At 47.0% G+C, this 10,334-nt stretch overlaps 1 protein-coding gene across 2 annotated transcripts in view; it reads left to right on the forward strand.

The window, feature by feature from the left end:
* Positions 1–6: 6 nt before the first annotated feature.
* Positions 7–10,334, forward strand: part of SMAD7 (SMAD family member 7) — a 39,775-nt gene continuing 29,447 nt past the window's right edge. The window contains exons 1-3 of one of the 2 annotated variants that reach the window (XM_025211557.1): positions 7–245; positions 1,731–1,784; positions 8,424–8,498. In XM_025211557.1, coding sequence (XP_025067342.1) covers positions 59–245; positions 1,731–1,784; positions 8,424–8,498 — 316 coding nt within the window. In that variant the 5' untranslated portion in view covers positions 7–58. The remainder of the gene's footprint in view (positions 246–1,730; positions 1,785–8,423; positions 8,499–10,334) is intronic. The other variant, XM_025211558.1, reaches the window with a different exon arrangement.

A 10,334-nucleotide genomic window follows, 5' to 3' on the forward strand; every position in this document is an offset into this window, starting at 1 on the left:
GGGCGCCGCCGCCGCGGACAGCCGGGCGCATGGGGCCGGCGGCGGCCGGGGCTGCTGCATGGGCAAGGCGGGCAAGCTCGGCAAGGCGGCGCTGGGCTCCGAGGCGGAGCTGAAGGCGCTGACCCACGCCGTGCTCAAGAGGCTGAAGGAGAAACAGCTGGAGGGGCTTTTGCAAGCCGTGGAGTCCCGAGGGGGCACCCGGACCTCCTGCCTCCTGCTGCCCGGCAAGGTGGACTCCAGACTGGGTCAGCATTGGTACTCCCTCCCTTTGCTGCTATGTAAAATATTCAGGTGGCCCGATCTCAGGCATTGCTCGGAAGTCAAGAGGTTATGTTGCTGTGAATCTTATGGAAAAACTCATCCAGAGCTGGTCTGCTGCAATCCCCATCACCTTAGCAGGCTCTGCGAACTAGGTACGGACAAGGGGGGGGACACACACGTACGTGCACGCACACACATGTGGTTTGTATGGATTGCATGCACACGCGTGTGTGGTCTATGGACTACACACACACAGGCTGTACACATGTCCTATATGGGCTGCACACGCATGTGGTCTATCAGGACTACACACACATGTGGTCTATGGACTGCACACAGACATATGGTCTGTATGGACTACACACACACACACACACACACACACACACACACACGGTCCATATGGACTGGTTGGACACTTGTGAGTGTGCATGGGGGTGGCAGGGCTGGCGGGTGCATGGTTGCATGTGCAGAACATTTGGGGGAGGAAAGAGGTGCTGAGCCGCGGGGTTTGGCAGCGGTGCTGAGCGGGCAGAGCAGGATGGTGCCCGCCCCGGGGCTGCAGGAGGGGGGAGGGCGGCTGGGAGAAGGATTCGGGAGACTTGAACTTGGGGGCTTGGCCCGGCCTGGCCTGAGGGGCAGAGCAGCCAGCCTAAGGACCGGGGGACAGGCCCCCTTGCTCCTCCGTGCATACAGACATGCCCAGCCGGGCTGGGATGTGCAGGCGCTGGGGGCCAGTGGGTCCCAGCCCCCGCAACAAGAAAACGTTTGAGAGCTGCAGCCATGCTGCCGCCTCCTCCAGGCACAGCTTTGTGTCTCCAAATAAGCCCCAGCAAAAAAAGTTTCGGTGCATTTGCCTGGCCGGTGCATGAAGGCAGGGCTCCCCCGGCAGTGTTCTTGGTGGTGCTGTTCGGGGCGGCGTGGCGCCCCCGGCCCGGCCGGCCGCCGCCTCTCCCCTCCTCCTTCGGAAAACATGGCAATTACTTGCAAACTTTGCTTAGCTGCTGTAGCGCAGAAATCGGCCCCTTCTGACTAGCGGGGAATTGCTGAAGGGCAGCCCTTGATTATTATTTTCCTCCTTCCACTTCCCCCCCCTCTTCCCCCCAGCCTTTCTTTTTTTTTTTTTTTTTTCCCCTTTTCTGTGAAATGTTAAATGTGTATGCAGCTAGCAAGGATTATCTGGCAGTCGGGATCAGTTGGTGATTTCCAGAGCTGGAGTGTTTTAGCTGAGCCAAGGAGGCCCTGATCAGACAGCCAGAGTAGCAGATAGCAGGGAGACTGGCGCCAGGCGGCCCCTTTTGTTTATCTGACAGCTAAATATCAAGGCAATCGCCGCTTAGCTGCCCTGCCTCCAACCCCCAGAGCTAAGACAAACAGTTTTGCTAAAAGAATGCCACTGTTATCATAAGTTCCTATCTTTTTTTTCTCATGGCTCTGCCTTTATTTTCTCTGTACTTTTCTAATTCCAGAGTCTCCCCCTCCGCCCTACTCCAGATATCCAATGGATTTTCTCAAACCAACTGGTAAGTAGACCTTTAAACAGAGGCTACTGTCTTCAGATAAAAAGGGAAAACAACTCTTTCTCCGGGGAAATGTTTCTTGCCTTTGTTACACGTCTGATGCATTTCACTTTTTGACCATTTCACTGGGGTGTTCTGCGCTTTTTAACCCCCCCGCCCCATAAGAAGGAATACATGTTTTGGCTCTGAAAAAACCTCCTGCGGCTGTCAAATTTAGCAGGGGATCTGGTAGGGATGGTGATTGCAACTGCTGGCTTTTCCCAACAAGGGACTTGGAACATTTTGGAATGGATCTGAAGAGAAAGTAATGTCAATTTGGAGGTCTTGCCCACTTTGCCTAATGAACACCTTCTCAGGCAGTCTTCCCAGTGTAGCTGATAATGTTATGTGGCACAGGGAAAAAATGCAAGGCTTGTTCTCAACCCTGTTCCCAGTGATGATGCATTTAAGATTAGTAGAGGTTGTAGCAGAGGAGTGTAGGAAATTTTTAATTTCTCATGAGTAAAGGCACAGAGCAGTTTTGACACATGTGGTTTGTGCAGATCTTCTTGATGTTTGAAATCCTCTGGAATTCAGCATTATGAGATTTTTTTATTTTTTTTTTATAAATGGAAGGGAATATCAAAAGTTTTTTAACACAGCTCTGCATGCCTGTTGCTTGTAATTGAATGGCAGACTGCCAGGGCAGAAGCCCATTTGAGGCTGGCACCAAGCTCTGTTGCGGTTGTCTGCATAAACTTCTGGTTGGCAGGCAGGCTCACCCTGTGTTAGATAAATAGGACTGGCATTGTGGAAGGAGAGAGAGGTTTAGTGGAAATCGGAAATGTGGATGAAGTCAGGGAAGGGCAGGACTCCACCGAGACGCTTCATATCTCTCTGAAGATTAATGGACCCAAAGTATTGATTGCAGCACGATTGTCTTTGTGATTGCGTCTTGAAGTCACGCAACGCAGCCTGCTATGAAGGAGAGTCAAAAATAGATTTCTTTCTAAAGACCCAGTTCAGGTCTGTTTTTCTAAAATTGTTGCTGTTTGGTTGCTTGGGATTGGCTGCCTGCTGGAGCCCAAGCAGTTCTCAGCCCCCAGGGGATGAAGTTTGTCTTTTCGCTTCACAGTTTCCCTCGGTCAGTTCTTAAAAAACAAAAAAAGTTTGCTCTAGAAAACTAACTCTGATTAAATTAAGTTCTTAGGAACTTCCAGGACTGGATCTTATAACAAGGTCCATTTCTTTCCCCATTGTAAGCTCTTATAACACACAGGTTTCTCTGTGCCATGGGGAAACAGGCACAGCTGTTCAACTAATGAATGGGTTGCATGTAATATTTTGCCTTAGTCTTTAAAAAAAAACACTAGATAAAAGTTCATTATGTAATGAGGAGATATCAGTGTTGTGCTTTACATCCCTAACAAGTGTTACTTGCATTTACTAGCTGTTCTGATTAAGGAACTGTTTCTTAATATAGTCGAGTGTGGACTGAGTAGGACAGAATTTTATTGTTAGAGGAAGAACGTTATCACTGAGACAGTCTGTAACAATCAAGAGAGTGATGCTTCCTTAGGACGTTCAAAGGCTTAGGCCTTTTTTTTAACCGAATAATGACCCTGGGGGAAGACACAAACTGATCTGTGGACAGTTGAGGAGGAGAGCTGCTAACATAAAACTGTAGGAAAGAAGAGTTAATGATTGCCTTGAGCTTCCTGTAAAGATGTTAGGATAAATCTATTAGCAGGGTTTAAACATCCAATCTGCCTTTGCCAGGACCTCATTTTCAGTTAGTGGAGTGATATATTTATTCATTAGCAAGTGTTGACATAAGGTAGCAAAATGTGTGTAAACAGAAAAGCCGCAGAAATGAATGTGCTATTTTGAAAGGAAAAGTTCTTCATATCGGCCAATAGGAAGTGATTAATGCTGCCAATCGGAAACACAAAAACAACTGGTTACTCACCAAAAAAGTTTTTTTTGTGCTTTTTTTTTTTTAATACATTTGGCAGTTGGATTCAGAATAGGGAAGTGCACGGGGCAGTGACAGGGACAAAAGACATCTGTAAGTTTGTCATTGCAGGTGGTTTCACAACCTCTGGCAGGTTTTATTTTTGGTCTCCTCTTTAATCGAGGCTATTGTGGAGAGCAAGAGCACACACATATGGAGCGCTGTGTGTAGATCGCGTTGCTATCCCTTGCTGCAGACACAACCAGGCTGGGAGCATGCTTTCTCATGTTTTTCTAGGTTTCAAAGCATTATGCCAACCATTATTTGGTTAGAGGCTACTTAGATGAAAAAATATTAGCTTTCAATGGAAGGGGGTTCAAATTGGGCAGATTTTAAACACAGTCCTGTCCTTCCTGTTCTTCCACTTGCTTTTGTTGCACATCTTTGCAAAGAGATTGTGGCAGAGGACCCAGCAGGCTGAGTGAGTGGAGGAGCCTTTCTACTATGATGATGAAAACCGCTTGGTCAGTTCAGCATTGTTATCTACAGAGGCTAGCGTCTCTACTAGGAAGCTTGACACAGGATGTTGACATGAAATGCAGTGCTATTATTAACAGGAATATATCAGCCTTTAAGGTTAAGTCATGCAAGAGCTTCTAATGAAGAACTCCAGTTGGAGTAAGTGGGGATGCTGCATGAGCAAGGCTTGAAGGATGAAGCCCACAGTCTTTATAAATGGGAACGAAAGCCAATAAATAAGTGTAGTTACAGCAATTTTCAGGATGGGTGAAGTGAGATTTAGCAAAGTTTCCTTGGACAGGGACACGCAACAAATCATTGGCAAAGCTGAGAGTAAGTAGACTCCCAAAACTTCGGACGTAACCGAAGTATATTTTGCAGTGACTTTACAGCTTTTGTAAATGCTCCTGGAGCAAAGGGCTGTACCATCCTTACTCAAGAGCATGAACCTGCAGCTCTTATTGTTCCCATTAACTTCAGTGATAGTCATCACCTCTGGAAGGACTGCAGATGCGAACTCCAAGGGAATTGTGCTCTTGATATAATATGACCCCAACTCTGTGTGGATATGAACCTTCACAGAGAGTCTGGGGTGGGTGGGGGTCAGTACAATGAAGTCAGAAGTAGAGGGGCCGTTTAACTAGTAAGTCCATCTTTCTGTCCTGGGTATGACCATAAATTGCATCCAACTGGAGGGCCTGGTGGCAGTGTGGTGGGGTGACTCATGGGGAAGCTCCTATAAAATACCACAGTGTTGCAACCTCCAGAGTAAGGCAAGTATAGGGCTCCTCAAAACCCTAGCCCTGCTGCCTTGCGGGTACTCCTTGGCTGGAGAAAGGCTAAGGGACATCACCCTGGCAGAAATGTGCCCACACTGAAGTGCTGGCAGTCAGCAGCTGCTCTAATCTGTTGGTCTCTGGCAGCAGCTACAGCCATCGGGGCACTGAGTGTCTGGACTTGGTCTGGCCTTGGGACTCTGTGGCCCAAAGGGTCTAGGGCAGACTCCACTCCTCCATACTCTTGCCTAGATGAAGGTCTTGATGTGATGGTCGCATAGATCTCTTGCACGTACACCATGATCCAGAGGATTGATGTTTGCCAAGTCTGTCTTGCTATTCCATATCCATGAGCCCTTTCTGTGTGATGGTGTAAATGGCCTGGGCAATCCTGCCTCCTTTTCAATGGCTCCTGTTTCTGACTGTGCTGGATTTCCAGGGCAAGAAGGATGCTGGTGTTCCCGTGTAGGTCTTTGACTTCTTGAAAGTGGCTGGGCCTGTGGTTTAGCTTCCACAGGGTTTTGCTGGACTTCTGGTTTCCTTACTTCCAGGTGGCTGCACACTGGTTTTGCATCAGCCTGGTTAGCATCAGTCTGTACTGGCTGGGTCCGGCTGGACTCGTCTCCTCTGGAGGCAGTCACTGCCACCCATGGCCAGAGGAGGTCTCACAAGAGCAAGTTGGAGGTGCTTTGCCCCCAGTTCCTTCCAGGGATAAGTAGAAAGTAACCCTAGGGGCAGCTGGCCTCTGGGTTCAAACTCCAAGCCCTGAGTGCCTGAGGATGTGGTGGAGAAGCTAGCCTGGGTGGGTGGCTAGTCCACTGGGTTCTGTTTCCCAGGTAGATTTAAATATCCCATATGTTTGTCAGCTGAGAATCAGGATGCAGAAAACCTAACTCAGTGTAGCAGCATGCTGCGTGCCCTCAAGGGTTGCAGATTTGAATGGGAGTTGAAAGTTTAGCAACTTGCAGGAAACATTCAGCACCTCACCGGGCTGGGCTCCTTGTCTTTGCGGTTTCACTTTCCCTTGAAATGACTCCTTTTGGGTGATAATTGACTTCAGGCATGAAGGGATAAACAACTAGTCACTCTGGATGAATTTCTCAAGTTTTGGAGGGATCCAGTCCTAGGAAAAGATGACAAAATACTCCATACCAGCCAGAGGGCAGGGATAATGGGAAATGCGTGGATAAATTAGCCAAGTTTAACGTAAAGAACGTAGGCGGATCACACCAGTTGCGTAGGCCGTACCTGGGCGTTGCACTTCTCCCAGTTCTGAAATGTGCTGTTCTTGGTCAGGTGTCTTTTTGTGTGTGTAATGAATCAGTAAAGGGAACTTAATGTTGGGTATTGGAAAGTAACTGAAGTCCAGAGAGCAACCAAATGAAAGTATACTGGGTTGCACCATCATATCCTGATGCAGAGCCACAGTCAGGAAGGTCCAGGCTTTTGGGAGGGTCTGAAGAAACACAGAGATGGTATTTGTGTTTGAGTTTGCCTTGTAATAAGATTACTCTAACTCCAGAGCAGTCTTATGGTTAAGGGTATGTCTTTTTAAGTCACAAGAAGTTGACATATTGCTATAACTGTCTCTTGCTGTCTTGAGAAATAGATCCTAAGTTACTTAAAAATGTCTGGTTTACTAACAGAGGACCTGGTTATGTTTGACCCTAGAGCAAGATGACATGTAAGGGGCAAATTATGTCCTTTGATGTATGGCACGAGGCTTACACTGACTTCCATGTGGGAGCATGATTTGCAAGTAGGGGCAGATCAGAGCTCAACAGGCAACATTGCTCTGTAGCACAATCCAACCTGCAGCTCAGGAAAGCGCGGGCAGAGGGAAAGCAATTAGCAAATTCATTTGAAGTAATCTTAGGGGAAAGGGACAAGAGAATCTTCTATTTTAGATTGGAAAGTAGAAAGGGGTTAAAAAAAAAAAAGCAGCTTTTCCTGGAACGTAGAAAACCCTACAGGGCATTTAGAAAGTGTATAGTATACAGTATTTCACAAGTAAGTCTATTTCCTGTCGCCCCTATTGTTTTCAGTTTGATTAAGTGTATCCTGTTAAACTGTATATTCCTGTTATGGGTTATACTTTACTCTGATAAAATGAGATTACACATACACATGTTTTTTCACTAGTTTTCAGAAGCCAGTGCTTGGCTGGGGGGGGACGGGGGGACGGGGGACACATCTTGTAACAGAAAAGTCAACCCTAGTAGCAGTGGCCCTGGCTGAGAGAAAGCCAGAGCTGAAAAGATACAATTTGGAGTGTCCAAACTCTGTGAAAAGAAGGGTCATCTCGTCAGCATGCCAGGAGCCTGTGCGTTGGATGTACGCTGAAAGTGCTCTCTTGACTTTTTAAATGCACCGAGCCCCCAATATCTCCATGTTTACATTTCCCTTGACACAGGATTAACAAAAGTGCAAGTTTACAAGCAATACTAGGTTGATCAGTGTGGATCTCATGCTACAGTTACGTAGAGGGGGAAGAGCTACAGTTACGTAGAGGGAGAAGAGCGTTTCAGTGTTTCAGACTTTGTCCCTCTCTGAACCAAAAAATTGTAATCTGTTCAGAGGAATGGTTAATGAGACTCTATTTTTTTCTTATTTTCCCTTGTAAAAATTCTGTGCAGTGGTGGATGGAGGGATTCAGCCCAGTCAGCCAGTTAGAGTCCATTGATGCGCACATAAGACAGTGGAAAGCAAAGTAAATTCCCATGAATGACAGGCAAAGTGTTTGAGTAATTGAAATTGGCCAAAAAGAAAAGGGCTCCAAAAATGTAAGCAAGAGAGCAAAGCCCTTATTAGACTGTCGGTGACAGAAAGTGTTTTTATGTTTCCCAGTTTAGTACTGCTACCTTGCTAATATAGTTCTGTGCTATAGTCAAGGTGTAAGACACTGTTTCAACTTTTTGGAGTTCAATCAGTTGCACAAGAATGGCAGACTTCAGCTAATTACCCAGTGACTAGGACAAAAAAATTCCAGCCAGCATATAATTTTTGCATGCCCTGACTGATGATTAAGTGGCAGTGTGGAGCCTAGACAAGGGTGATGAGTTAGGGTGGAAGTATCACTATGAACTGGGCAGACAATTAGTAATAGTTTCCTGTTAAACCCTGTGGTATGTGTCTTCTGCTCTTGACATTGTTTACAGCGTGTTAAGGAACTAATATTAATAAAAACTATTTCTCACTAATTTTTGCATGCCCTGACTGATGATTAAGTGGCAGTGTGGAGCCTAGACAAGGGTGATGAGTTAGGGTGGAAGTATCACTATGAACTGGGCAGACAATTAGTAATAGTTTCCTGTTAAACCCTGTGGTATGTGTCTTCTGCTCTTGACATTGTTTACAGCGTGTTAAGGAACTAATATTAATAAAAACTATTTCTCACTCTTTCCCCCGCTGCAGCAGATTGTCCAGACTCTGTGCCTTCCTCCACTGAAACAGGGGGAACTAATTGTCTAGCCCCTGGGGGGCTTTCAGGTAAGACACATTTCATTACATTTACTCTTGTATAAACTCATTCAGGTCCCTTTCCTCCTTGTTACACCTGAAGTGCCTTTTATTTCCAGACTGGGTGAAGTAAGAATGGTGCTGAGGCTTTATAAGATTTCACGTCAATTAGGCTGGGATGTCAAAAGGAGAATTGCTGTCCCTGACGATGCGAGTGGAGCATCTTATTCTTTTTAGTTTGGTTGGAGGCCCAAGTCTAAGTAATCCATCCACTGAAAGTCAGTGAGACCTATCTTCCTTGAATCCTACCGGTGGAGTAGATTTGGTGCCTGGGGATGGATACATCAGTGTGGAGAAAGGTGAATGTTGTTGCTAATTCACTACAAGCAGATTAATTAAGCAGGTGCATTGCAACTGTACCCTCAGAGAGAGTTTCATGTCAAGTGCTCCTTGCCTTGGTTCGGGTAGTACCCTTAAGTGCAGCTGATTCTGTTGGTAAGGTGAGCTGTGTCTGACCATTGGTCTTGAGTCTTTGTGGGTTTTTGTTATTTAACACAACTAGTGTCTGTTCACCTTTCTGGCTACAGTACAGTTAATAAATAATAGCATCAGTAGGCATAATGGCCTTGCTCAGGGACATCTCGGCTACTAAGTGTTCTCCATTCCCAACTCTTGGGGTCTTGTCTGAGAGAGGCAAACTAGCTACAGCAGGTGAGCAGTTAGGTGAGAACCATTCAAGTGCACCTGCATTTTACATACTTAAGGTCTAAATGACGTCTCCAGCTATATGGGACTGGTGCAGAGAGATGTACTCAGGGGCCAGGAACTGTATGGTGTGGACTCAAGAGCTGGATGGCCCAGGAAAGAGCTGGGCGTGATGGTGTGAAAGGTCCAGCTGTCCTGCGTGCCAGGCGTGCGGTGTGTGCGGAGAACAGCTGACTGCATCTGGTGTGCAGGTGCCTGAAAGGGAACTTACCTATCTGCTGTATGCCACATATAGGAGACATGATTGGCTTTATTTTTATATGGAGCGGTCGCATCCTCACAGCTCTTCTCAGCGTCAGTGAGAGAGGGCCTTTCAGGGGGTGCAGTGCTTCCAGTCCCTCTTCCATTTCCCTGGTCCATCTTCCTTTCAGGAGGCGTAGCTGAGCCCCGTGTTGGAAGATGCTGCCCCTTGTCAAAGCGTCTCGCTGATTTACGATTTGTGGAACATTTTCTCCGTTTGCTGCCCTGTGACTGGCATTTTAGAAATCTGGAGGCTGCTGCTTTGCATGCGTCTTCCCCCTCCGCCCTCCTCCCCCCTTTCTCTCCAGGAATTGCATTTGGTGTGGATGTCTTTAAGTGAGCCTTGTTTGTTTTTCTTGCAGTGTAATATATACCCTGCCTGTTATTGGAGAGGGGAGCATATTGTTTGTTCAAAGGCCCTAATGAGAATTAATCAAATGAAGGGAGAGGGGGAGCTTGTGGTTGGTCTCTTCCCCCCCCCCCTCCCCTTTCTGGGGCTGTAACTTTGGGGGCAGAAAATGGGTGGCAGAGGGAGGCTGCAAAGGAGCACAAGGTAAAACAACACAATAAGGATGTTGTTAGATCTTTTTTTTTCGCCGTGAAATATGTGGGGTGGAGCGGGGGGGGGTGAGCCGAGTTCCCCAGGATACCACATGAAATAAGCAGAGGAAGTACTCGCTTTTAAAAGGGGGCTTTTTGAAAGGTTTGCGTTATTGATAACATCTCGTCTGTCTGGTCTGGTCCGGGAGGGAGGGAGGGGGGCTCGGGCTGCAGGAAATAACAGGGCTTGCCTATGAATGCCTTCTTAAGGGGCTCACCGGGGTAGTTCGGTCTCGCAGCACATCAAGAACCGGTGAAGGT

Source organism: Alligator sinensis, unplaced genomic scaffold (assembly GCF_000455745.1).
Source record: "Alligator sinensis unplaced genomic scaffold, ASM45574v1 scaffold1204_1, whole genome shotgun sequence".
Taxonomy (NCBI): domain Eukaryota; kingdom Metazoa; phylum Chordata; order Crocodylia; family Alligatoridae; genus Alligator; species Alligator sinensis.